This window comes from Aspergillus steynii (genome assembly GCF_002849105.1).
Source record: "Aspergillus steynii IBT 23096 chromosome Unknown P170scaffold_5, whole genome shotgun sequence".
In the NCBI taxonomy this organism is placed as follows: domain Eukaryota; kingdom Fungi; phylum Ascomycota; class Eurotiomycetes; order Eurotiales; family Aspergillaceae; genus Aspergillus; species Aspergillus steynii.
In genome coordinates this window covers 1,631,543-1,653,783 of record NW_020194402.1, presented here as the reverse complement: position 1 = coordinate 1,653,783, position 22,241 = coordinate 1,631,543, and the positions used below count along the sequence as shown (strand labels likewise).

Genomic DNA, 22,241 nt, shown 5'->3' with positions numbered 1-22,241 from the left:
AGGCGTGCACGTTGTCTTCTCTCCGCCTGCCTCTTTTGGCCCGTGCCGCGTACGTAATGCCACTGTAGCCTCTCCGGACGCCAAAGTGCTCGCTCTCCTTCTTCCTGTCTGGATCCCTGACGTCTGCTGCTTTCTCGTTACCTGAAGATTCCTTGCTTGGCATACCTGGCCTGTTGCAGTAGCTCCCACCGCACTTGCTTTGGCAGGCTCTGCTACCGTCCGCGTATTCCGACTCCCGCCGGATAACCACCTGAACTGAGCCCAGTTATCAATCAGCAGTGCCTACCATGGCCAGCGCATCCACCCACTATCCCCATCGGGACTCTCACGACGATGAATCGATCCTGGATGACGACGTGATTGATGCTGATGACGGTGAGTGTTGCAATTGAGTCTCTACGCATGGACAAATGGCACGCGACCGATCACTAACTCCTGGGCAAACCGCCCCAACACCCCATAGCCATCGAAGCCGATGACCCCTTGCACGATACGTCGGACACGGCCCCGTTACGAGGCAACATCCAGTCGGAGTCCTCGAGCTCCGGAGGTCGCAACCTGTCCGGCAATTACCTGACGTCGTCGATTCCCGGCGAGGACCGTCGCGCGACGCACAACACCATCGACGAGAGTGTCTGGGACACCGTTTCCCGCGACCTGCTGGCAGTCTGGGAGAAGCTGCGCCAGGTTCTGTGGCCGAAATACTTGATCGGTGGAATGCTACAGCGCGGAGGGGGCGGGATTGGCGCGGCCGAACGGGGAGAGGCCACCGGGTTCGGGGGTGGCTTGAGGAACATCGCCGGACGCTGGCCGGACGCCGATATGGTCCTCCAGGGTGGCATGAGCGAGGGATTGCGCGATTGGGATCTTTGGTACGTGGCCATATCAGCAGTGGGGATGGGGGTAAACCGCATATGATGGCATGCTAACACGGTTGGGTGGTGCAGGGGTCCGCTCATCTTCTGTTTGCTTTTGAGTATGTTCTTGGCTTTCCGCGCCAGTGAAGATCAGTCGGATTTGGTCTTCTCGGGGGTTTTCTCGATCGTGTGGATCGGGGAAGCCGTCGTGACTCTGCAGATCAAGCTGCTGGGTGGAAATATGTATGTGTCCCGATGCATCTCTATGGCCAATGCCTGATACTGACTCGTCGCTTCCAGCTCCTTCTTCCAGTCCGTGTGCATCATCGGCTACACCCTTTTCCCACTCGTGATCGCTGCCCTCCTAAGTGCCTTGGGTCTCCCGACCATCGCCCGGATACCGGTTTATCTCGTGCTGATCGCATGGTCTTTGGCAGCCGGTGTAAGCATTCTGGGGGGGTCGGGCGTGCTGCGAAACCGAGTCGGGATTGCGGTCTACCCACTTTTTGTGTTTTATATTGCCATTGGGTGTCTCTGCTTCATCAGTTAAGGGAGAGAAGGGCGTGCATGGAGCGTTGGCTGAAGGACTTCGAGAGAACCGCAAGCGGACGAAGCACCGGGCGCCGTGTTGGAGCCGGGCGAGGTTATTACAAGATGCTCTTTCTGCGAATGTTTGGGCAGGAAACGTTTCCTTTTTCTTATCTTCTCTATTTTATCTTCCAAGTGTCATAGTTCGTGCGCAATGTATCCATTAGACGAGAACAACCTCTCGCAGGTAAAGGAATGAAGTGCCGAGAACAGCAGCGGGGCCGAGCGGTGACCCGAGCCATCTCGCCGTCCGACGACAACAAAGCAGCTCGTCACTCCTCGCTGTCTTCTGCTGTCCTTCCTGTCTGTCCTTTTTTTTTTGTCCTTGACCTGACTCTTTTCAGTCGAGTAGCGTCTTCGCCTGCTTGATTCCCTTCTCACCCTCAAGGAATCGACCGACCCGCCCGTGTCTCCCAGCGCAGGCCTGACAACATCCCACAGTCTCTGCGTACTCTTTGGAGACCTCCTCTTCGACGAGACTCTTCTAGACCCCCGACAAGTCCTGGTGGGTAAGATAAGCTACTCTTTGCATTGCATATCACATCCCCACCTGTGGGCAGAAGTTGCTTCATCCACTCGCACTGTGTGGACCTGCTCGTTGTTTTTCTTCTCCCCTCCCCCTTCGTCTTGCGCTGCTCGGCCTCGTCTTGCTCTTCGCTCAATGCTCTAACATCTTCCCCTGCCTTGCTTAGCTTCCCGCCTCTTTTCCGTCCCTTGACTCGATTACGTTACGACCCCAGCCGCAGGCTCTGTTTTGGTGTTTGGGGAGCACTCCATTCTCTTTTCTCGTCGCCACACCTGGGCTCTAGCACCGATCGCACCCGGTCTCAACGCTAGGCAATAGACATGGCGTCTGAGCTCCGCAAAGACCCTGTCCCAGAAGGTATTTAACGCCTGGAACTTGCCCGGTTTTCCGGTCCTCGGGAGCCACCAACTAACGTGGATGCTGTGGTTTTAGGTGATGTTCATAAGGAATCGACGGATCCTCAAGGTACGTGCAGTTCTAGAAGTCTGGACGAGGTGTTCTGGTCTCCCGGATATAATTGTTTCGAATATCCTCCAACGGAGCGTGGTCTGACATGTTGGAACGGCAGCCGCCGAAGACTCCCAAGCTTCCGATAACGAAGGCGGCGAGCGTCCCGTGCGCAACAAACTAAAGGAAACATCCATCACGTCCGTCCCCACATCTTTCACCGAACAAGCACAACCGCAAGACGGCGGAAACCCCAGCCGAGATAGCAGCCGAGGCCGCAAGCGATCGTTCGACGACGACGAGCCGGAGAAAAGCGACGACGACGGTGAAATGGACGACGCTGGCCACAGACGGAAGAGGTCGCGTGATTCGAGCTATGAAGAGGCGAACGCGACTGTCTCGAAAACCGAAGAAGGACAACAACCGGCGCCGTCGAAGAATGCGGATGATCTCTCGCGCAAGATCCTGAGTCCGAAGAAGAAAAGGAGCAGGGACCAGCTGGATAAGGATGAGACGAAGACTGACGACGGTGCCATGGAATCCGAGAAGACCACTGCTGCTGCGGAGAATGGCGCGCTGTCGGAGAAGACTTCAGCCGAAGGGGAGCCCGAGAAGAAGAGACATCGGGACACTTCGCAGGAAAGAGAGAAGGTAAATCCGTCCGTGCAGGAACGTGGTGGAGATGGGATCGACCATATATTAATGTTTTCTGTTGTGGCTAGGCCCCTGCCACGAGCGCATTCGCCAACACCTCCACCGTCTCTCCCTTTGGGTCGCTGGGTGCTTCACCAGCAAAGAAGGAGGAAGAATCGAAGCCGGCCGCCACCACATCCTCATCCGCTTTTGCCTCGTCAAGCCTGGCTGCCTTCTCGGGCTCGGAGAAATCGCCTTTTGGCTCGCTAGGAAGCTCGACCCCGTCTGTCTTCAAGTCGCCCGAAGGTACGGAAGCAGCCAAACCCGCCGCCACTGGATTTGCCGCCGCCGCCGGTTCTTCGGGATTCTCAGCTTTGGGGTCTGGGTTTTCGGGATTCAGCGGAGGCTTTGGGGCATCGCAGCCCAAAGCAGGTCTCACCAGTTTCGCTTCCCCGTCCGTCCCGAGTGTCCTCAGTAGCTCTAGCAAGGACAAGCCGTTTGGGGCTCCCGCCGACGAGGAAGAGGAGGAGGAGAAGAACAAAGAAGAGAATGTCGATAGTGGTCCGGGTGAATTCGAGCAGGATAAGACCGACGAGCGGTTTTTCGAACGGCCGAGTATGTCCCTCCTCTTTTCGCCTCCGAGCTTTCGCCGATGCTAATATCTCATGACAGTCGAGACCGGTGAAGAAGAGGAGAAGACGTACTTCTCCTGCAAAGCGAAACTCTTCCAGTTCTCGGACAAGGAGTGGCGTGAGCGCGGAATCGGCACCTTCAAGATCAACGTCAAGGTCACAGATGGAAAGGAGGACAAAGCATCCACTCGATTGATCATGCGGGCCGACGGTGTCGGGCGTGTGATGCTGAACACTCCCATCTTCAAAGGCATGACGGTTGGCGACGCCTCGGGCAACGAGCCGAACTCGAAACAGATCCACCTGGCCAGTCTCGAGAGTGGCCGATCGGTCCCCATCCTGCTGCGGGTAAGTTAATATAATATACCTTGTCCAGAACAAAGTGCCGGTGGCTAATCAACGATATCGCTCATTCTAGACCGGACACGAAGACCACGCCAGGGAACTTTACCAGGTCGTTTGCGACCTCCTTAAGGAACAATGAGCAGCGAACATATCAACCCTTTATACACGTTGCATCCAGAACCGCCAATTATTTGAGGTCGCCGGAGGCAGAACATATCATACTATACCTAGTAGAACAGTCCCCAGGCTCCCTTCGTTTCATCGGTCCGGGAAAAAATAATAAAAGAAAAAAAAATCTCCCTCGGATCAGGGGATCTTGATTAGCAGTCCACACAACGTTCGATACCTCGATCCCGACCCAGAGTGAGAAGATTTTATCTTCGAGAAGGAGAAGCGGACAGAAAGAAAGAGGGAAGGATAACAGGTCAGGTGAAACATCAGCATTTCAGGGGCTCGATTGGGTAGACATTTTGCATTTGATATGAGGAGTCTGGTCGAGTTGGTTGGATCGGAGTATTGGAGCTCGACTCGACTTATGTAGTTGGATTGGTTTTGGTGGTCTGGATTGATCTACTGGAGGTTTTTCCATTCTTCCTTCTTTCTATATCTTTTTTATTCCATCCTTATGCAATCATCTTCCTTTGTTCTCTCTTTTTCTTACTTTCTTGGTCGTTTGGACATATTGCATTACATTCTTTTTTCTTAATTTACTTCTCCCGCTCTTGATTCCTCCCTGCCTCCCCTACGCTCTCTCTATCTCTCTTCTTTTCTATTTTCTTTGTGCATAATCTAATTTCCCCTCCTCTCACCACATGTTCCTTTGTCTCTCCATCTCTCTCCTTACCCAAGCGGCAGTCATCCCTAGCCGTTGCATGCCTGAGGCAAAATAAACGAACTAGTCCCGATATGGCAATATTAGATAAACGGCCGAACAGATCACGTGGCAGCGCGTCGCTTCCCCCGTCGCCTGCATTTACTTTTCCCTTCTTGGAAGAATCCCTCCTCCCGTAGCTCAATCGTCGCTTCTACATCCGTTAAAGATCCACTGTATATCCCTCCTTCCAGATCTATAAAGGAAAGTACACCATGGGGCGTCATGATGCCGACACGGCCCAAATCGCAATCTTCGGACCTCGCTGGCGCTGCAGCGTCGAAGCGAAAAAGAGCATCCCTTGAGACGTCGGATTCCGAGAATTCGTCCATCGCGGGTCATAATGCTGTGGCTTTGAAGCAGGATATAAGGCCGGCTATCGAAGGTGGTGAGGAACAGGGGATGGTGAAGCGACGTCGCACGGAGGAAGACGAAGGTCAAGAATCCGGTACGCAAACTGCGAGCAATGATGAGCACTCGTCAAGGACATCCTCGGAACAGCAAAGACCGACGACGAACTCTCCTACTTCTACGGACGGACCGAAAAGAGGCAAAGGAAAAGGAAAAGGCCAGACGAATGACTCAACTAAGAAAGCACTCCCGAAACGGAGAACGCCGTCGGGGCCGTGGCCGGAGCCGTTCAAGAAGCTGTCGCGGACCCATCGCGCGCTGAACCTGGTGTATACGTTTTGCTGTACGCGGAAGCATTTTGCTACGACGTTTGAGAATATTAAGAACGCGGTGCAGGGGCAGATGGGCGGCGATGCTCTGACGGTGGAAGATATTGCACGCGTGAAGACGCTCGTGCCGCGCGCTGTACGGTTCGAGTATGTGGATGAGGCCAAATTGGAGGTGATGACCACGGGGGAGAGGGAGATGCTTCATTCATATGGACGGGATGACCCTGGGGATGACTCGGAGATGGTCAAGACGTTGCTATTCGAGCTTGTGGATGGAGATTTGAAAAGGGAAGTACAGCATCCCAAGACTGGGGAGGCAACGAAGCCGGTCCGGAAAATGAAGGACGAGGATTTGAAGATGCCGGTTTACAGCCAGAAGCAGATGCTTGGATTAATTGAGAAGCGAAACAAGAAGTTCGCCGATGCGATCGACGCGTTTCTAGTACAATGTGAGGACGATGGGACAGATCCAGTCGAAAAACTGGAACAGGAGAAGCATTCTTGGATTCCTGTGGCCCCTGAAGGTGAGACTGACCGCCATGCGCTGGCCAAGTCGAAAGCACCGAAGGAGATACCCAAAGAGCGAAAGGACATGTCACAGATCATCGACGAGATTCGCGAGATGGACTGGTACACAGCGCAGATTGTACCCGAGGGGCATCGAGTGTTTGAGGCCCAATCTGCAATTTACGGTGACTTGACGTTTCAGTTGTCGCAAAACCTAGTCAATGCCTTGTATAACACCAAGGGCATTACGCAGTTCTATTCTCATCAGGCGGAGGCGATCAACCACCTTTATGAAGGTCACCACGTCATCGTATCAACATCTACCAGCTCGGGCAAGTCGTTGATTTACCAGGTGCCAATGCTCCATGAACTTGAAAAGGATCATGCGAGTCGAGGATTGTACATATTTCCGACTAAGGCACTTGCACAAGACCAAAGACGGAGTATGAAAGAGCTCTTGCAGTACATAGACGGCCTACAGGATGCGATGGTCGAGACCTTTGACGGCGATACTCCCATGGAAAATCGGAATCTCATCCGTGACGAGGCACGCATCATCTTCACTAACCCGGATATGCTGCATATCACGATCTTGCCCCAGGAAAGCTCCTGGCGAACGTTCCTAAAAAACTTGAAATTCGTTGTGGTGGATGAGCTACACGTCTACAACGGCCTTTTCGGATCCCATGTCGCTTTCATTATGCGGCGACTGCGTCGAATTTGTGCTGCGGTAGGGAACCGACATGTCCGGTTCATTTCCTGTTCGGCCACTGTGGCCAACCCAGAATACCATATGCAGGCGGTTTTCGGGATTGACGATGTCAAGTTGATAGATTTTGACGGTTCCCCGTCAGGTCGGAAGGAGTTCATCTGTTGGAACACGCCCTTTAAAGACCCTGACGACCCTACTTCCGGACGTGGCGACGCTGTCGCTGAAACAGCGCGACTGTTTTGCCAACTGATTCTTAGGGGTACGAGAGTAATCGCTTTTTGCCGAGTTCGACGACTGTGTGAAGTCCTCCTGCAAGCCGTGCGGGCCGAATTCCATGCCCTCGAAAGACAGGAAGTTGGCAATCTGGTCATGGGTTATCGAGGCGGGTACAGTCCGCAAGACCGCCGGCGCATTGAAAAAGAAATGTTTGAAGGCCAGCTGATGGGTATTGTGGCCACCAACGCTCTGGAACTGGGTGTTGACATAGGATCCCTTGACGCTGTAATCACCCTGGGTTTCCCCTATTCCATATCCAACCTGCGTCAGCAAAGCGGACGTGCCGGACGTCGCAACAAGGATTCCCTCTCCGTCTTGGTGGGCGATAAGTTCCCCACGGACCAGCACTATATGAAGAACCCGGAGGAGCTCTTCACTCGGCCCAATTGCGAGTTGCAGGTGGATCTGGCTAATGAACTCATCCTCGAAGGACATGTACAATGTGCTGCGTTCGAGATGCCCATACGCCCGGAGGAAGATCGCGTCTACTTCGGCGAACAACTTCTCGAAGTCGCAGCGACACGCCTGATGCGCGATGGGCTGGGTTTCTATCACTGCCACGAAAGATTCCGCCCCCAGCCCTCGCGTTGCGTCTCCATCCGTGACACAGAAGATCAACACTTCGCCGTCATCGACGTCACCAATGCTCGGAACACAGTTCTCGAGGAAGTCGAGGCCTCGCGGGCGTTCTTCTCCATCTATGAAGGTGGCATCTTCCTTCACCAGGGACGAACGTACCTAGTAAAAGAACTCAATCCAGACCAGCGATTCGCGCGTGTCGTCCGCGTGCACGTGGACTGGGGTACCATGCAGCGCGATTACACGGATATCGACCCTATCGAGACGGAAACTATGCGCTTCATTCCCCAGACGTCGTCGACGACATTACAATCCTCGCCTTCGCGCGCCTTCTATGGCTCTGTCCGCATCCACGCCGTCGTATATGGCTTCTTCAAGGTCGATAAACGCGGCCGTGTGCTGGACGCCGTGATGGTGGATAACCCGCCCATCGACATTTTCACCAAGGGCATGTGGTTGGACGTGCCCAAGTCTGCGCTCGATATCCTCAAATCGCGACAGCTGAACATCGCCGCGGCGATCCACGCCGCCGAACACGCCGTTCTTTCCTTGCTCCCGAGTTTCGTCATCTCCTCCCCCGGCGATGTCCGCACCGAATGCAAGGTCGCCAAGAAAGAACTCGGCAAGAACCTGAAAGTGGCCGTCGACGCCCGGAATCAGACTGCAGCCGAGAGGGAAAACATCCGAAAACTACTGCAGCCGCCTGCGCGACAACGACCAGCCCGGTTGACATTCTATGACGCCAAGGGGGGATCATGCGGCTCCGGGATCGCAGGCAAAGCGTTTGAATTTATTGACGTGCTTCTCCGTCGGGCGGTATCGCGCGTCGAGGCCTGCCAGTGCGTGACCCCACAGGGATGTCTTGAATGTGTCTGCGACGAGGGGTGCAAGGAGATGAATTCGGTGATGAGCAAGGCTGGCGCCGGGGTTGTGTTGCGGTGTCTGCTGGGGTGGGAAGTGGACGTGGATTCTTTGCCGTGGGGCGAGAATGTGGACGGGGATGACGGACTGGGCGAATTAGCTGGAGGATTGGAGACGGTGATTCCAGCTCGCGAAGTTCCTTTCCGAGATCCTGAAGGTCGTAGACGAGAGTGCATATGGACGGGTTTGTGCGACCAGATCCAAGACCAGACAAAGAGTCTTCCGGTCAGGAACTGCTACTCCAAAGAACCCAACGAATAAAAGGACAGAAAAGAGAGGAGGCGGACGAGAAAGAAAAAGGAAATAGGATGGCACGCTGGCAGCGTTCCAGTACTATTGTAGATCATGTAGGTATGACAATGATGTAAATGCGATGTATATGAGTGCCACCCGGCCCTCCAGGACAAACGAGAAGCGTTCTGTTCCCTACTCTCCTAAGCATAATAAACCAAGAAACCAGAATCAAACAGTAAAAAAAGTCAGGCAGTGTATCAAAGGGTATTGTTCCAAAAGATCCAATTGCGCCTAGACCAGACACACACACGCAAGTGTACGCCATGCACCACGCCGCTAAGACTCCAAAAGATGAGAGGGGTAAAAAAAATCTAAACCAAAAATTTGCGACGCAGATCATTCCAAAAAAGCCGGTCGAGTGGGGAGAGAGAAAGAGACTGGAAGATTGTAGAGGCTCCAGCAGGAACGGCACCGAAGGACGCCAGACCCGGGCCGTTCCGATGCAAACGGGATGCCCAGTTCTTTTCCTCTTTTCTGAAAATTGAAAAACTCCCCTCCTCCCCCTGTTGATCGAGGGACAAACGAATAAGAGAATTTAAGCTCGGGAGGACGAGCGCCACCCAACGGTTTGACGTCGCGACGGTCTCGGAGAGGATTACCCTAACGGGACTTGTCCAGCACGATCGGGTCCACCACGATCGATCGAGCGTCGACTTCGCCACTTTTTCTGGCTGTCACGGACTCACGGAATGCTTCTGCAATGGGAAGGCCCCGAGGGATTTGAAACAGGTGGAGTCCTGGTCGCCCGCAGGATTCCCATCACCGTCCTTCCGGCCCGGTCGACACCGGGCTGTTTTCACTCTCCGTGTCGTCCAGGCTGATATTCCAGAACAACGTCTTCAAGTCGCGTACGCTCTCGCGGAAGTTATCTCGCGGGTTGTTCGTTCGCTCCTCGGTCATCGCGCGGACCTCGCGCAGGATGTTCGGATAGCCCTCATCGTGCGGAAGCCACCAGTGGTTCAGCTCGGGCAACTGCCACACTGCGGCCAGAGCCTGTCGGAATTTGGGCGGAGTCACGTATCTTGAAAGAACGAGGTCAGCTTGCATGTCAGAATTTCGTCCCCCAGTCAAGTCGAACGTACCCGTTTTGCTCCATGAGAGCGAACTTCCTCCGACTCCACATGACGTGCTTATCATCCTTGGGAGAAAATAGACTCGCCATCCCCAGACTGTTTTTGAAAGCAAAGATGTACCCGCTCTCCTTTTCTGGCCACCGTTCAATCGCCTCGATCAAGCGGCACTGTTCTATTGCCAGACTACCTAGCTCCTCCCACGACGACTTCTTGACCGACAGAAGTGACTGGTACTTGAACATGGCCTTGGTGGAGTAATAGTCGATCCATGCGATGTTGATGTCCCACAGGGGACCTTGATGCAGTCTCCCGGGGATGTAGGGGTCCACGATATCCTCGTCGGTGAGAGGCCTCTTGTTTGGGTAGTCCCAGACCGCAAACTCCGAATTGTTGTACTGATCCAGGATCTGCTTGATGCGGTCCAAGTTCAGCTCCAATTGATCATTCTGAGCGACAAACTGGTCAAACGGGATCATCCCACGCGATAGCTTAGCATACAACGAAGCCATTTCCAGCCCAAACCGCCTATTGATCGATGCAGCTAACGCAAGCTGTTTTCCCGCATCGTCGGGATGCATGGCGGCTTGTTCGGCGTCGTATTCCTCCTTGGCAATGTACCACTCCCGGCCTAAAACCGTCTCGTTGCCGGCCACAATTCCGGCCACGACATCAAATCGGGCATACCAAAGGAAAATATGATGATGCAGCGGATTGGTGCACGCGGATTCGGGCGTTAACAGCTCCTGCATCAAGGCATGGGCGGCTTGGTGGTGGTCGATTAAATTTACCCAGTCCCCTATGAATTCCTGGATAAAGCCAGTCAGCCTCTGCCTTTTTTGTTCGATGCGACGGCCTTGTCAACGAGAATTTGGGGGAAAAACCGACCTCGAAAGTGGTAAGCACCAGAACGGTGATCAAAGTCGCTTCGCAATGCGGCTCCCCGGAACCCAAGGACTTTCGCAACAACGTCAACGCTTTATTATAATATTTGAGGAAGGTGTAGAGCTTGCCGCGACCGGTTTGGACACAATGATGATACGCAGCGAAACCCACGACGGCATACAGCAGAGGCTCATAGCGTAAGGCGTATTCCACGATACTTTGGTGGACGAACCGATCGCTGGGCGGGCGCAAAAAGTAATGTCGGTAGGACATGCATTCCTGATGGAAGGAGAGATAGAACCGCAGATCCTCAGCGAGATGAGCCGTACTGGGCAGGACCACAGGCGACTCGTAGGCAGCCAAGCCGATGCTCGCCGACCGCACGCTGATCGACTCGAACCGGGACGACGCCTCTGTCGACGGCGAGCTGCTGGCGTCCTTGCCGAAGACCGGGCCCTCGGTGGTGGCGGTAGCAACGCGCTGTTTTGCCGGGCGCCTCCCCAGAGATTGCGCGCTCTGCTTCTTGGGCAGCGCCTGCTTCGACCGGGCAGCAGCTGGCGACGGCCCCGTCCCCGGCGATAACCGCACGCTCGAACCCACGCTCCCTTCTTCCTCGTCCTCGTCCTCTTCCTCCTCGTCCAAAATGGGTTCTAGCGCGCGGACCTCCTCTTGTTCGACCAGGCCGGACGAGTCGCTGCCTTGCGACTGAGGGCGCGGAGCTTTGGGTTTCACACCGGAGCGGGATCCGGCTTTGGAGGCGGAGCCGGCGGAGGCGGATGGGTAGACGCAGTCGCGATTGCCCTTTCGACATCTGTCACAGACGGGACGGGCCTCGTCACACTTGATGCGACGGGATCGGCAGGTGAAGCAGCCGCTTCTGGTGCGTTTGTGTTTTTTCTGGTCCGGGAGCGGTTGCAGGAGCGATGGCGGCTTCGGAGCCGGCGGATACGAAGTGGCGATGGGCAGGCCCGGCTGGGGAGGTTGCGCGGGTGGATTGTGCCACAGCGCGACGCTCTCCGGATACTGTCCGGTCCCCAGCACGGAGTAGGCCGAGAGCGGCGGTTCCTGCATGTGTTGCATCGGACCCGACAGATAGCCGGTCAAGGAGGCTTGGGGCGGGGGGTACGGATGCGCCATGGTGGTGGGAATGGCGCGAATTGCATTCAAGGAGCCAGGCGGGTTGCCGGCGAAAAGACCGGCATAGACTGGCGCGGCGACGGTGCAGGCAGAGGAAAGCGTTAGAAGGCAGCGCCGGACACAGGAAATCGCAAGGTAGGAGCCCCGACCAGTGGCATGCTCCCGAGTCGGTAGGGCGTGGGGAGGGGAGAGAGAAAAAACAGAGAAGACGAGGAATTGGCGGTGGAAAAGAAGACCGAACGAGATGGAAAAAGAAACGAGAGAATGAAAGGGAAACGAGCGTGGGGGGGGGATGATGGATGAAGAGAGGAAGAGAAGGAAGAAGGAAGAGGAAGAGGAAGAGGAAGAAGACAAGAAGTACAGAAAGTACAACTGACGGGGGAAGATGCACCACTCGAATCAGTCCCCAATCCCAGTCAGGCCAAACGGTCAACGGCGGAACGACCAGCACGACGTGATAAACATTTATTTCCGTTATTCTATCTCATTATTTAATGGCTCGGCAGGGCATCGTCCCGAGTTTCTCTGGATGGGTATCGTCATGGTTCCAAAGCGTGGAAATGACCTCACCACCTCCGCTGCTCTACGAATACGATACACAAATGCACAGGTCCATTGTTTGCCCTCCCATTGACTCCATGGACTCCTCGCCCCTGGACCACCGCGACGATGTCCGGGGCATAGGAAGTCAAGTAGCCTCCGACATGGGCGGATGGAGCCCGCTAGTGGACACTAGCGGTGGTATGTGCGGATTCCACGTTGATAGCATCTGGCACTAGAGATCCAGAAACCCGTCCGAACGGAAAAGAAGAGGATGGGAGCCAGCCAAGGCGACGCTCTCCACTCCTTGTTTCAAGCATATCGGGCTGCAGAAGTTGAGAGGCGGATCATGAGCGAGGCAAACTCTCTCTCTCCCCTGACGGCCGACTAGTCAGTCCGTTGGCTCGGACAGATCCATCCTGGATCATACTCTGTGGTCAATAATCATCCCTGGTGGACCCCGAGCAGAAGAAGGTCCCCGGGCTGGTCGGAGGGCCCTGCAGTGATCGATCACACAGAGCACTCTCCAGGGTCGTAGGAGGGATCAGATTGCTGGATGTGCATCGTACAGCATGCCAGCAAGATCCCGGTGTCAATCTCATCGAGAGGTCAGACCGCAAGCGTCACGGCGAGAATCCTCCTCATACAACAAACAAAGAAAGACAGAAGAAAGCCAGAAGGAAATGAAAGGGTACGAGATCCAATCCAGTACCTAATGAAAACCACCCTCGTGGCAACCCTCCACTTGATCCAAAGTTTATATCTCAATCTGCCCCTTTCAAGGCCAGGCCTTTCTTTCTCCCTCACCCTCTGCCAGTGTCAAGCACTCAGCCCTCTCTCGTCCACCAAGCAGCGGAACAGCATTCATTTCCCCGTCGGCAAATCTGAAACGGACAACCCAGGACCAGCTGGGTAAAATTTGCCGAAACGTTCGTCCGGAGTGGAGCCGGAAAAAGGACTTGCGGTGGACCACAAATGATGGAATGCTATAGGCGCCAGTATTATTGACAGCGGGCCACTAGCAAAGCTCCTTTCTGTCGCGGCCGTCGGCCATCGTTGGTTGATGCCGATGGCTGGTGATGGTTGATGGCGGTTGGTTGGAACTTCCTCCCCGGGAATGATTGACAGCCCCTTTCTCTTCACTGCGTAAGTGTATACTATGTTTTGACGACGGGGTCTTGGTGGTGGTGGTGGTTGTTGCACATTCCCCTGCTGTTGGACACTCCCTCAGAAAATTCATTCCCTTGGCCGAAAGTATATCGGCACCGTCGGATGTTCCTGATCGACGGAGGCAGTGGTTTCCCATGAGAATTCGGGTTTCACTGTGCCATTTAGTGAAGGGCCTCGGTGTGGAAAGCCGCAGTGTCCACAATTCCAACGAGAGACAGACGTCCTCGTATTTTTTTTTTAATTTTTTCTCTCTTCTCCGGTCCCACGGGGATGAGCTGCCAAGAGGGTCTCTGGTATGTGCGCCATTGTGTGTCGATTCGGGGTGGTACCGCCAGAGTCTGGTACTCTCTATCAGATTTTTTCCCTTTCTTTTTGCCGGTCTATCCATCTTGTCCTGGTCTTGTCCTCCTTGGGAAGAACCGTGGTCCCCGAGCATGGAAAACCCCCCTCAACTCTCCCAATCAGGTATTTTCCGCGGTGAACTGCCGGATGCTCCATGATTCATGCCTTTCCCCCCCCTGGTCCTCTCCTCGGATGTCGGGTTGTCTACGAAGTGCCTAGGGAAATGGAACAATCCCGGCATGTGGGCAAGATCCCAAGACCAGACCATACCAGATAGAACCAGCAAGATCCGTCATAGCAATAGTCATTCGTGGTCTAACCCGGTATTGGCTAGCAGATATGCACTGCATAGTGCATTCACACTGGACAATGGAACCCAGTCCCCATGACCGGTCCAGTAAAAGATGAGCAACGGGGGGCAAAATCAGATTAATGACCGCGGCCAGTGCCATTCAACCCGGCAAAATCCAATAGAGGCCCGGCGTGAGCATCCTCGGTGGGTAGAGCTGCCGACGGATTGGCCCGTCATATGAACGGATTGGCCCTGGTGGGAAATGAGCTTTCTTGAGTCTGGACTAGACTGGGTTGGATTGTCTGTCGTGTTGGCCTATCGTCTGTCAAGAAGATGATCCCTACCGTGTTTTTCGGTTTTCTCTTTTTCTTTGCTTCCCTATAGGACCAGGCCTCGGAGCCTACATGGAAAGGAGGGTGGGAAGGAAAAAAAAAAGGACACGGTTGGCATGGGATCCCATCCAATTTTTTTTTTCTTCTCCCTTGTTCTTTTTCAGTCCCTCCAGCTCTCCAGCCTTCTCCACAGGGTTGTGGGAATGCGCGACTCCGGATCCATTCTCTTTAGTCTGGCGGGAATTTTTCACATATCATACGAGAGAGAGGACCTGAGGGCCCTTCGGAGTTCTTCTCCCTCCCCACTCATCGTGTGATGAACGTCCCATTGCCATGTAAGCAGGTTTCCCCGGGTGCTCAACGGTGGCAAGCCTTTCCCCCCCGACGGTTCTTGTCCGTTTGCCTTCATCCTAATCTTAATCCTATCGGAGGCCTCGGACACATTACGGAGTAGAACTGGGCGACAAATCCGCTTGTCTTGCTCAACCAGACCAGCCCCATCCGGCGTGGTCTGGTGTCTGTACCAGGCTGAAGAAGGAAAAAAAGGCCCCAGTCCCGGATGCATAGTTGCATTCTATAGTACGTCCTATAGTACGTCCCGAGTGGCCTCCCTGTCTCCATTCCACGGTTGAATGATTCATGGCACGGAAGCCAAGAGGGAACAGCCACACGGTATCTATCAACGGAGTTAAGGCAGGCCATCAGCAGCATAAGGAGTGGTTCTAGGCGGGTAAACAGTCAGGCAACGGCCATTCAGCCTGCCGTTTCACCGACGCCAAATGAAGATCGGATCAACAGAGGCTTGAACACGTTTCACCAAACGGGCCGGGGAGATCAGGAAATGAAAGGTTGGTTGCTGGTCTGGCTCGAAGGATGATGTTGCATGAGTAGTCGCAGTAGTGCTCCTGTCTGTCTACCTTACGGGATACCCTACATTATCTGTTAACTCATTGGCCACAGGGAGAGGAGTCACTCTGAGGCAGACCTTTGGGGGCGTTGTCGTACTTTCTTCATGAATCGAGAGTAAACACCCATCCATCGCCATTCTCATCAACATCGCCGTTCATCGCCATTCTCATCGAAGCCAACCGGCGCCCGGGTGGCCAACGGACCATGGCTCTGACCTCTTTTCCGCGGCGTTGTGCTACCGCAGAGCGTGAGGCAAATGTCTCCGAGCCTGTTGCTAATTAATTAACACTAATTGACTCCGTCCAAGAATTAATTAAGCAGCCGTCATGGCTAGTGGCCACCTTCCCAGCTGAGAATCACGATGGGGAAAGTTGTCTCTTGAGAATCCACTGGGTCTGACGATGCAGGGTGATGAGGACTTTCTCCATCCTTTCCGTTTCCGTCCATTCGGACTCTAAACCCTGTCTTTGGTCTGGATGCAAGGAAATGGTTGGTTTATCAGATCCAGACAGGCTCCATAGTCGGTGTTTGTGTCTCCGTGATCCGTCCCAGATGCTAGAGTTGTGGACACTGGATAGAACCATGCCGTCCAGCACCGAGGCTGTTTGGCTGGAACGCTGCCAGTTAGGCGTTGATCATTCGTACGCCGTGGATCAGAGGGGCTATCGTAATCGTAAGTCTGATTAGTAGAAACTTTTAACTTCTCAACAATACCACCTTGGCATGGTGGTCATGAGTCAAACTATGAGGGACCCATTCGAGGCGTCCAGGAGCCAATATCACCCATGCCAGCCGGCATTACTCCGTTTTCTTTCGTAGTCCCATAGAATGAATCCTGTGTAGATACTTCCGTAGGAGGGTATTATTGATTAAGTCTTCGTGGAGCGAGTAGAATTGGGTAAGAAGAAAAAGAAAAAATCAATTTACGAATTGTCGCCATTCGAGATCATCCACCCATCCCTTTTTTTCTAATTTCATCTTCGTTTTGTTTTCTGCATCGTACCATGACTTCCTGTGCTCTGATTAGTTCCCATCGTCATGCAGAATCATCCTTCATTTTGAATTGGACTGTTGGACTGTAAAATCAACGAACGGAACCTACCGTTCCTTTTCAATTTCCACAGTCCCTTGAGGCATTTCCTGTGTATTGAGATCATTAAATCATCATCTTAAGTTTCATGCAAATTTTTGGTTTTGGTTCGAATAGCCCCTGTCATATTATGATAGACTGAATGGAATCATCCTCTGATCTCCTTGATCGTGAGCTGCACGCCCTCAATCACAACCTCCCACTCGATCCGATGGACCTTCTCTTCGAATTTTTCTAGGTCCTCATCCTCCCCCTTGACGAAGGGGATTTCTCGCACCAGAATCGGCTTGCCCATGTCGACCTCCGAGATCACGTTGTGGATCATCACGCCGGTCTTGTCGATCTTGCCTTCTAGCCAAGCGGCGTGAGCCCGCTCAATGGCATTCTATAACGAGGAAGTGATTAGTAGATGTTCTTGGGTGGCCGAAACATCCAATCATGAGACATTGTTTGATCGCGACAAGAAAGCGTCCCGTATTTTTCTCTCCTCTCATCCGACAATTCATTTTAAAAAGCATGGTTATTCGGGTATACATTCCCGTCCGGCCGAAGCAAGAAGCGACGGAAGACTTGGCGGGCAATAGAAAAACAAAGATGAGGATGAAGACTTACGGCTCCGTTAAACGCCCCGGGCAAGGCAGGATGGAGGTTAATGATCCGGATTTTCGCCTCCTCCAGCGGATTCAAGAACCTCGGCGAGAGCACGTGCATGAAGCCGAGACAGCAGACCAGCTCCGGGCTGTCAGCCCGCACCAGCCGCGCCAATTCCGCATCGTAGGCTTCCCGCGCCTGCTGGACGCCCTCGGGCGTCGAGGGATATTGCTTCTTGTACTTCACGAGGTTGTGGTATTGGGTCGGGATGTTGGCCTTGTGGGCGCGCTCGAGGCCGTAGGCATCCTTGCGGTTCGAGATGACGCGGACAATGGTTGCGGGGAGCTCGCCGGAGCTCGTCTTGTCAATGACCGCCTGTAGGTTGGAGCCGTTTCCGGATATGAGGACGGTGATGCGGACGGGCGCTGCCATTGTAGCTGATTCTCTTTTCTTCCTGAGATAGGTGGATATAGAACGACAGGTCGTAGGGTGTGACGTTTGCGACGAGATGACGTAGGGGTGCGCGGAGAAGTTCTTTCGGAACCGATCGCCTGGCTGCAATTGGCCGCGGATCTTGCACGAGGTGACGGGGGTAAGGAGTGAAAGGTCAAAGGCAAAGGAGGTCGACTGAATCGCAGAAATCGCCGGGGCAAGTCTGCTGTTCTGCACGGCGGGACGATCGCGGAGGGGTTGACGATGAGTCAGCGCGAGGGGTGCTGATGGCGGGGCCCTGCAGAGTATCAATTCTCGATCACTACGAGTCTGGCACGGAAGACAGATAAATTCTTAATATCCAATAAGGTATGTCACATAGAAAATGAAGTACAAGAACCCCCCAGGGAGTCATCATGGTAAAGACTGCCAGGCCACCGAAACACAACTGGCCACGCCGGACAATTTGTATGCATTCGTGACCCCGGAGGCCAGCCAACAACCAAAACAGAGGCGTGCTGGGGAAGAGACAAAAGAAAGATCAATGCTGCACGGGATATCCATTTGGAGAAAGGAAAAAAAATATGTGGAATAAACAAATTCGTTAGGCTGCTAAATAGACGCTTCATGCTAATCCTCAGATGGCTCGGGGCTATTAAAAAGAAATAGTTCGGAAGTCTGGAAGGGTAGAAAAGACCAAGGAAGAAGGGGGAGTTGCTCAAGCAGCCGCAGGGCTCGGGGCAGTCGTCGCGGGATCCGAGTTGGATGAGTCGACAACGCCCTGGCCTCGACATAGAGGGCAAGAATTACGACCGGTGGTAAGCCACTGGTTGAAAGAGGTTAGCTCGTGCGTTCCTGGCGAGATTCACCACGGGGGCTGATCGGACGAACCTGGTCTATGCAATCTCGGTGGAAGACATGCTTGCATTTGTTCAGTTGGCGAAGTTCCTCGGCTGCCTCGTAGTCGCTGAGACAGATCAGGCATCGATCTCCGTCGGGAACTTGAATGGTGCCAGCACCATCCAAACCCTCCGCGGTGAGCGATCCGCCGTATTCCACGAGACGGAACAGTCCGCCGGCGGAGCTGAGTTCTTCCTGGGTGGCAACGGGGGGTTTCACGGGCCCCAAGAGAGATGAAAGCAGGATCATGTCCTCATAGGTCGGGTTCTGCAGGGTCAGGTCAGTAAGAGCGGTGCGCGGTACAAGAAGGGATGGAGTCGAACTCACGTCGGTGAAAAGGCTGGGGGTTGCAAACGCAGGGTGGTTCTCCGAAAGATTGGTACCAACAACGTAGATCAACCAGCTTCTGCCAGCAGGGGGTGGCGCATGGTCGGGTTCGACGACGCCATTGCGCCGGACCGCCCCGGAACCCAGATCACGATGGCGAGCATATTCGGAATCGCTTCGACGTCGCTGGTGCGATGCGGCAAAAGGCGGGTTTTCGTCAACTTCAACCGTAGGCTGCATTGCGCGGTTCTCGTCAAGCTGTGGCAGGACGCTTGGAGGCATCATCGATGCGGAGGATGGCCTACGGCTCGGGGTTGAAGCTCCTGATGAGACTGCCGAGAGTCCTGGCTCGGCCGGTGTGGATGGAGGAGGATGAGGACCGGGAGGACTTTCCGAGAGCACAGAAGGGACGGATGACAGAGGCACCCGGCCTCCAGTGTCTGACATTCGTCGAGATGGGCTTTGCTGCCCCTGTAGTTGAGGAGTGTCGCCATTGGTAGTCAGGGTGCTGGGACTCCCCACGGAATGCCGATTAGGCGCGGCAAATCTTGGTCGTGCTTCGGCACGTGGAAGACTAGGGCCATTTTCCGGACCGCGTGAAAGGTTTCCTGGAGACAAAAACGGCAGACGGAGTAAGGCATCGAGGCCAGGGCCCCCGTTTGCCTGCTGGTCGCTCCCGGGACCGTTGCCCGATGGTACTGATCGAACTCCCACCACTACCAGAGTGACAGTCCGTCCTTCGGGCCCGTCCACGGGGTTCTCGAGATCTATCCCTTCCACACTTCTGCCAGGGTTATCGGACTCGCCTGCGGAGCGGTTCGGCATGCCAAGGGGCCCGGGGTTCTCCGAGTTGGCAAATCGGAAAACTCGCAAGAAATTAACGGGTGTCGCCGGCCCGTTCCCAGTGTCTCCAGAGGGCCCGGGTGAATCATTCGGTGTTGTTTGTGTCGACGTCGCATGCTGCAGACTTTGGATGAAGTTCTCTAAAGAGCCGTCCAAACCATCGTTGCCCAGCGCCTGGATGTTAGGCATTACTGGACCAGTCGTACCGGAAAGTTGGGCGGCGATCGCAGCAGCGGCCAGCTGCAGAACGCGCGACAGGGGCGTCTGTTCCTCCCGTCGCATAGCCCTAGATGATCTTGCTCGTAAAAGGCCGGGGAATTGCCGTAGGCCTGTTGGTCCCTGTGCAGACTGCGATGACATTGGGGACGTTGGACGAGTGCTTCCCACGGCAGGTTCCACGGAATCCAGTTCGTGGGGCTCGTCGAAGTCCATGCGGGTGTCCATGGGTCCTGGATGCGGAAGGAAAGTGTGTGGTGGCTCGTTGGACATTGAATCCATGGGTGATTGCTGCACACTGCTTGGATGGTCGATCATATTCGAGGACGGCTGACCAAACATATGCGTGATAGGGCTGGACAACGAATGTCGCACACGGTGCAATCGAGCACTTCGGCGCCAAGATCCCCTCGTGTTTTCTGGCGCATGGTCTGTGGTGGGATCGAAAAAGGTAGAAGAATGAGTGGTATCCGGAATCAGGCCCGGGTCACTGCGCGGAATGAAGTAAGGTCCCCGAGTCGAACGTCGTCTAGAAATACCCCTTGAGCCAAAAGAGCTGAACGGGCTGAAGCGACTACTACTATTATTAACTTCGGAGCGTGGGAGGGTTCGCGAAACGACCCCATGTCGATGAGCGTGGCCCTCGGCAGGCGTTTCTTCTTCGCTGCTGAGAAGCCCACGGATAACCGAATTTGGCAAGATCCTTGATCCTAAACGCGACATGGTGGACTGTCTCCTGGCGGCCATGCGAGCAAATATTGCCGACCGGTACTCTCGCTGGCTCGATTCATATTGTGACCCGTTCTCCTCCTGGATGCTTGCCATATGCCTGGAGGTTCCTGGCTGCTCTGGGGAGCCCAACGGGTGCCATGACTCCGTAGGTTGACCGGAAGAGGAAGTCTGAATGCCGCTGTTGTTGATTTCGGGCCCTGACTGGGGCTCATAGTCCCCGGTCTGCTCAATGCCGCGCCCGTTATTCATGTCCGCATCACTGTTAACCCGACCACGGGCTGCCTGCAGAGATAAGATGTGTTCTAGGTGATTGTCGTGACGATGGTCTCTTTGCGTGGAAGAAGACTGTCCCATAGTAACAAGTGTAGAATCGGGACGTGGGGATGGGTATTTGAAAACCGCCTATTGCCATCGACAACTAGATGACTAAAGACCAATGTCGCATTAGTAAGACGATCGATGACAAGTAATCACTTGCGACAAGAAGGCAACACGGGAAGAGAAAGGCAAGATCGAGGAGATATGACATTATGGAGAAGAAAGAAGAAAAAGGGGGCATAGAGAAAAAGAGAGGCCCCAGAAGAGAAAAAGCGACGACACAGACGGGCCTCGTGAATGACTTCCCCAACGGCGCTTCTTGACGCCGGTTTCATGCAGCTAATCCATAATGTCCACCAGAGATGTGGACTAAAACATAATCGGGGAAGTACATACCATTGGACAGTCCAGGTAAATATCAACACCCAGTATACCAAACTTGAATATCCCGGGAGACCCGGATGCCCGCGTTGGAGAGCGAGCGGTTCCAGGCTGTCGCCTTTTCAATCGATCAATTGTCCAAGCAAGATAAACGCGGTTCGGCCGCCTAATATCGCGAAAAAGGATTCGCTATGACGAGAGCGACGTATTTCGAAAATTCGAAGCGTAGAGTTGCTGAGTATGGAGAAGGGACTGGATTGTGGGCGTCGGGCGGCAGGTGCCAACGGTCTCCGTGACAGTAAAGAGGAGTCGGAAGTTTGAGGAATGGGTTCGAGCGGCTTCTGGAGAGAACCCCACGACAACCAGGTCGGGATGCCAGTCAATAGTAGGGGACGGGAGGGAACTGACGACTTGGTCCGCGGGGGAAGGGGAAGTTGAGGGATGAAGGGGATGTAGGAAAGGAAAACGGCGATGACGACGACGGTGGATGATAACGGAGTCCGGAGTCTCAACGGGGTCTTTTGGCCATGTTTTGGACGGTTTGGACGGTTTGGCGGGTTTGCACCGTTCGGGACCAGCCTTGCCCCGATTAGGGAACCTCTTCACTGCCCGCCGGCTGATTGGCCGCCAGCGCGATGCTTTTTGAACGGGTACTGGTACCTAGGGCCGAGGTTCTGTCTCTGCTGCTTCCTCACCACGGAGGTACCTGCGGTCAAGGTAGGAGTACTGCCAGAATACCTGCGCAACCGCCGCCCGTATCTTTTCCATCGGGACCGGCTGAGTGGGGCCTGAGGCTGCCTGGATTCCGTCGGATCTGATCTGTCGGTCTTGGCTGGTGATCTTCCCCCTTCACTTTTCACCTTTCG

At 54.4% G+C, this 22,241-nt stretch overlaps 8 protein-coding genes across 8 annotated transcripts; 3 read left to right on the top strand and 5 right to left on the bottom strand.

Moving 5' to 3' along the window:
- Nucleotides 1–97: 97 nt before the first annotated feature.
- Nucleotides 98–1,617, top strand: P170DRAFT_437718 (Yip1 domain protein). The gene is made up of 4 exons (XM_024849430.1): nucleotides 98–375; nucleotides 464–872; nucleotides 948–1,100; nucleotides 1,158–1,617. The coding sequence occupies exons 1-4, from the start codon at nucleotides 288–290 to the stop codon at nucleotides 1,405–1,407; spliced, it is 900 nt and encodes a 299-aa protein (XP_024703313.1). The 5' UTR covers nucleotides 98–287; the 3' UTR covers nucleotides 1,408–1,617.
- Nucleotides 1,618–2,144: 527 nt separating this feature from the next.
- On the top strand, nucleotides 2,145–4,451 carry P170DRAFT_202818 (Ran-binding domain-containing protein). Its single transcript, XM_024842770.1, has 6 exons — nucleotides 2,145–2,328; nucleotides 2,404–2,436; nucleotides 2,540–3,069; nucleotides 3,141–3,666; nucleotides 3,724–4,031; nucleotides 4,102–4,451. The coding sequence occupies exons 1-6, from the start codon at nucleotides 2,292–2,294 to the stop codon at nucleotides 4,165–4,167; spliced, it is 1,500 nt and encodes a 499-aa protein (XP_024703312.1). The 5' UTR covers nucleotides 2,145–2,291; the 3' UTR covers nucleotides 4,168–4,451.
- Nucleotides 4,452–5,301: 850 nt separating this feature from the next.
- On the top strand, nucleotides 5,302–8,835 carry P170DRAFT_360311 (ATP-dependent 3'-5' DNA helicase; the record flags this gene model as incomplete). The annotated part of the gene is made up of 1 exon (XM_024844406.1): nucleotides 5,302–8,835. The coding sequence occupies one exon, from the start codon at nucleotides 5,302–5,304 to the stop codon at nucleotides 8,833–8,835; it is 3,534 nt and encodes a 1,177-aa protein (XP_024703311.1).
- Nucleotides 8,836–8,876: 41 nt separating this feature from the next.
- Nucleotides 8,877–9,417, bottom strand: P170DRAFT_202765 (uncharacterized protein). Its single transcript, XM_024842769.1, has one exon. It carries the CDS (start codon nucleotides 9,206–9,208, stop codon nucleotides 8,918–8,920), a length of 291 nt encoding a protein of 96 aa, XP_024703310.1. The 5' UTR covers nucleotides 9,209–9,417; the 3' UTR covers nucleotides 8,877–8,917.
- A 210-nt stretch (nucleotides 9,418–9,627) lies between these two features.
- Nucleotides 9,628–11,960, bottom strand: P170DRAFT_361337 (putative Zn(II)2Cys6 transcription factor; the record flags this gene model as incomplete). Its single annotated transcript, XM_024844464.1, has 3 exons — nucleotides 9,628–9,889; nucleotides 9,951–10,747; nucleotides 10,827–11,960. 3 exons carry the CDS (start codon nucleotides 11,958–11,960, stop codon nucleotides 9,628–9,630), a joined length of 2,193 nt encoding a protein of 730 aa, XP_024703309.1.
- A 1,507-nt stretch (nucleotides 11,961–13,467) lies between these two features.
- P170DRAFT_202761 (uncharacterized protein) lies at nucleotides 13,468–14,593 on the bottom strand. The gene has a single exon (XM_024842768.1). It carries the CDS (start codon nucleotides 14,104–14,106, stop codon nucleotides 13,519–13,521), a length of 588 nt encoding a protein of 195 aa, XP_024703308.1. The 5' UTR covers nucleotides 14,107–14,593; the 3' UTR covers nucleotides 13,468–13,518.
- Nucleotides 14,594–16,479: 1,886 nt separating this feature from the next.
- P170DRAFT_510707 (phosphoribosylglycinamide formyltransferase) lies at nucleotides 16,480–17,873 on the bottom strand. The gene is made up of 2 exons (XM_024854803.1): nucleotides 17,248–17,873; nucleotides 16,480–17,020 (listed from the first exon to the last, which is right to left on the bottom strand). The coding sequence occupies exons 1-2, from the start codon at nucleotides 17,656–17,658 to the stop codon at nucleotides 16,784–16,786; spliced, it is 648 nt and encodes a 215-aa protein (XP_024703307.1). The 5' UTR covers nucleotides 17,659–17,873; the 3' UTR covers nucleotides 16,480–16,783.
- Nucleotides 17,874–18,314: 441 nt separating this feature from the next.
- Nucleotides 18,315–21,407, bottom strand: P170DRAFT_202733 (RING-H2 finger protein). Its single transcript, XM_024842767.1, has 4 exons — nucleotides 21,391–21,407; nucleotides 18,886–21,102; nucleotides 18,550–18,825; nucleotides 18,315–18,484 (listed from the first exon to the last, which is right to left on the bottom strand). Exons 2-4 carry the CDS (start codon nucleotides 21,028–21,030, stop codon nucleotides 18,377–18,379), a joined length of 2,529 nt encoding a protein of 842 aa, XP_024703306.1. The 5' UTR covers nucleotides 21,031–21,102; nucleotides 21,391–21,407; the 3' UTR covers nucleotides 18,315–18,376.
- Between the last annotated feature and the right edge of the window lie 834 nt (nucleotides 21,408–22,241).

Coding starts and splice junctions, on each gene's coding strand:
- P170DRAFT_510707 (XM_024854803.1), bottom strand. CDS start 17,658: ATGGCAGCGCCCGTCCGCATCACCGTCCTCATATCCGGAAACGGCTCC. Junction 17,021..17,247: donor CCGGGGCGTTTAACGGAGCC/GTAAGTCTTCAT, acceptor TCCTCGTTATAG/AATGCCATTGAGCGGGCTCA.
- P170DRAFT_202733 (XM_024842767.1), bottom strand. CDS start 21,030: ATGGGACAGTCTTCTTCCACGCAAAGAGACCATCGTCACGACAATCAC. Junction 18,826..18,885: donor CCCCCAGCCTTTTCACCGAC/GTGAGTTCGACT, acceptor CTGACCCTGCAG/AACCCGACCTATGAGGACAT. Junction 18,485..18,549: donor ACCGAGATTGCATAGACCAG/GTTCGTCCGATC, acceptor TCTTTCAACCAG/TGGCTTACCACCGGTCGTAA.
- P170DRAFT_437718 (XM_024849430.1), top strand. CDS start 288: ATGGCCAGCGCATCCACCCACTATCCCCATCGGGACTCTCACGACGAT. Junction 873..947: donor TTGCGCGATTGGGATCTTTG/GTACGTGGCCAT, acceptor TGGGTGGTGCAG/GGGTCCGCTCATCTTCTGTT. Junction 1,101..1,157: donor AAGCTGCTGGGTGGAAATAT/GTATGTGTCCCG, acceptor CGTCGCTTCCAG/CTCCTTCTTCCAGTCCGTGT.
- P170DRAFT_202818 (XM_024842770.1), top strand. CDS start 2,292: ATGGCGTCTGAGCTCCGCAAAGACCCTGTCCCAGAAG. Junction 3,070..3,140: donor CTTCGCAGGAAAGAGAGAAG/GTAAATCCGTCC, acceptor TGTTGTGGCTAG/GCCCCTGCCACGAGCGCATT. Junction 4,032..4,101: donor CGGTCCCCATCCTGCTGCGG/GTAAGTTAATAT, acceptor CGCTCATTCTAG/ACCGGACACGAAGACCACGC.
- P170DRAFT_202765 (XM_024842769.1), bottom strand. CDS start 9,208: ATGATCTGCGTCGCAAATTTTTGGTTTAGATTTTTTTTACCCCTCTCA.
- P170DRAFT_202761 (XM_024842768.1), bottom strand. CDS start 14,106: ATGCTCGGGGACCACGGTTCTTCCCAAGGAGGACAAGACCAGGACAAG.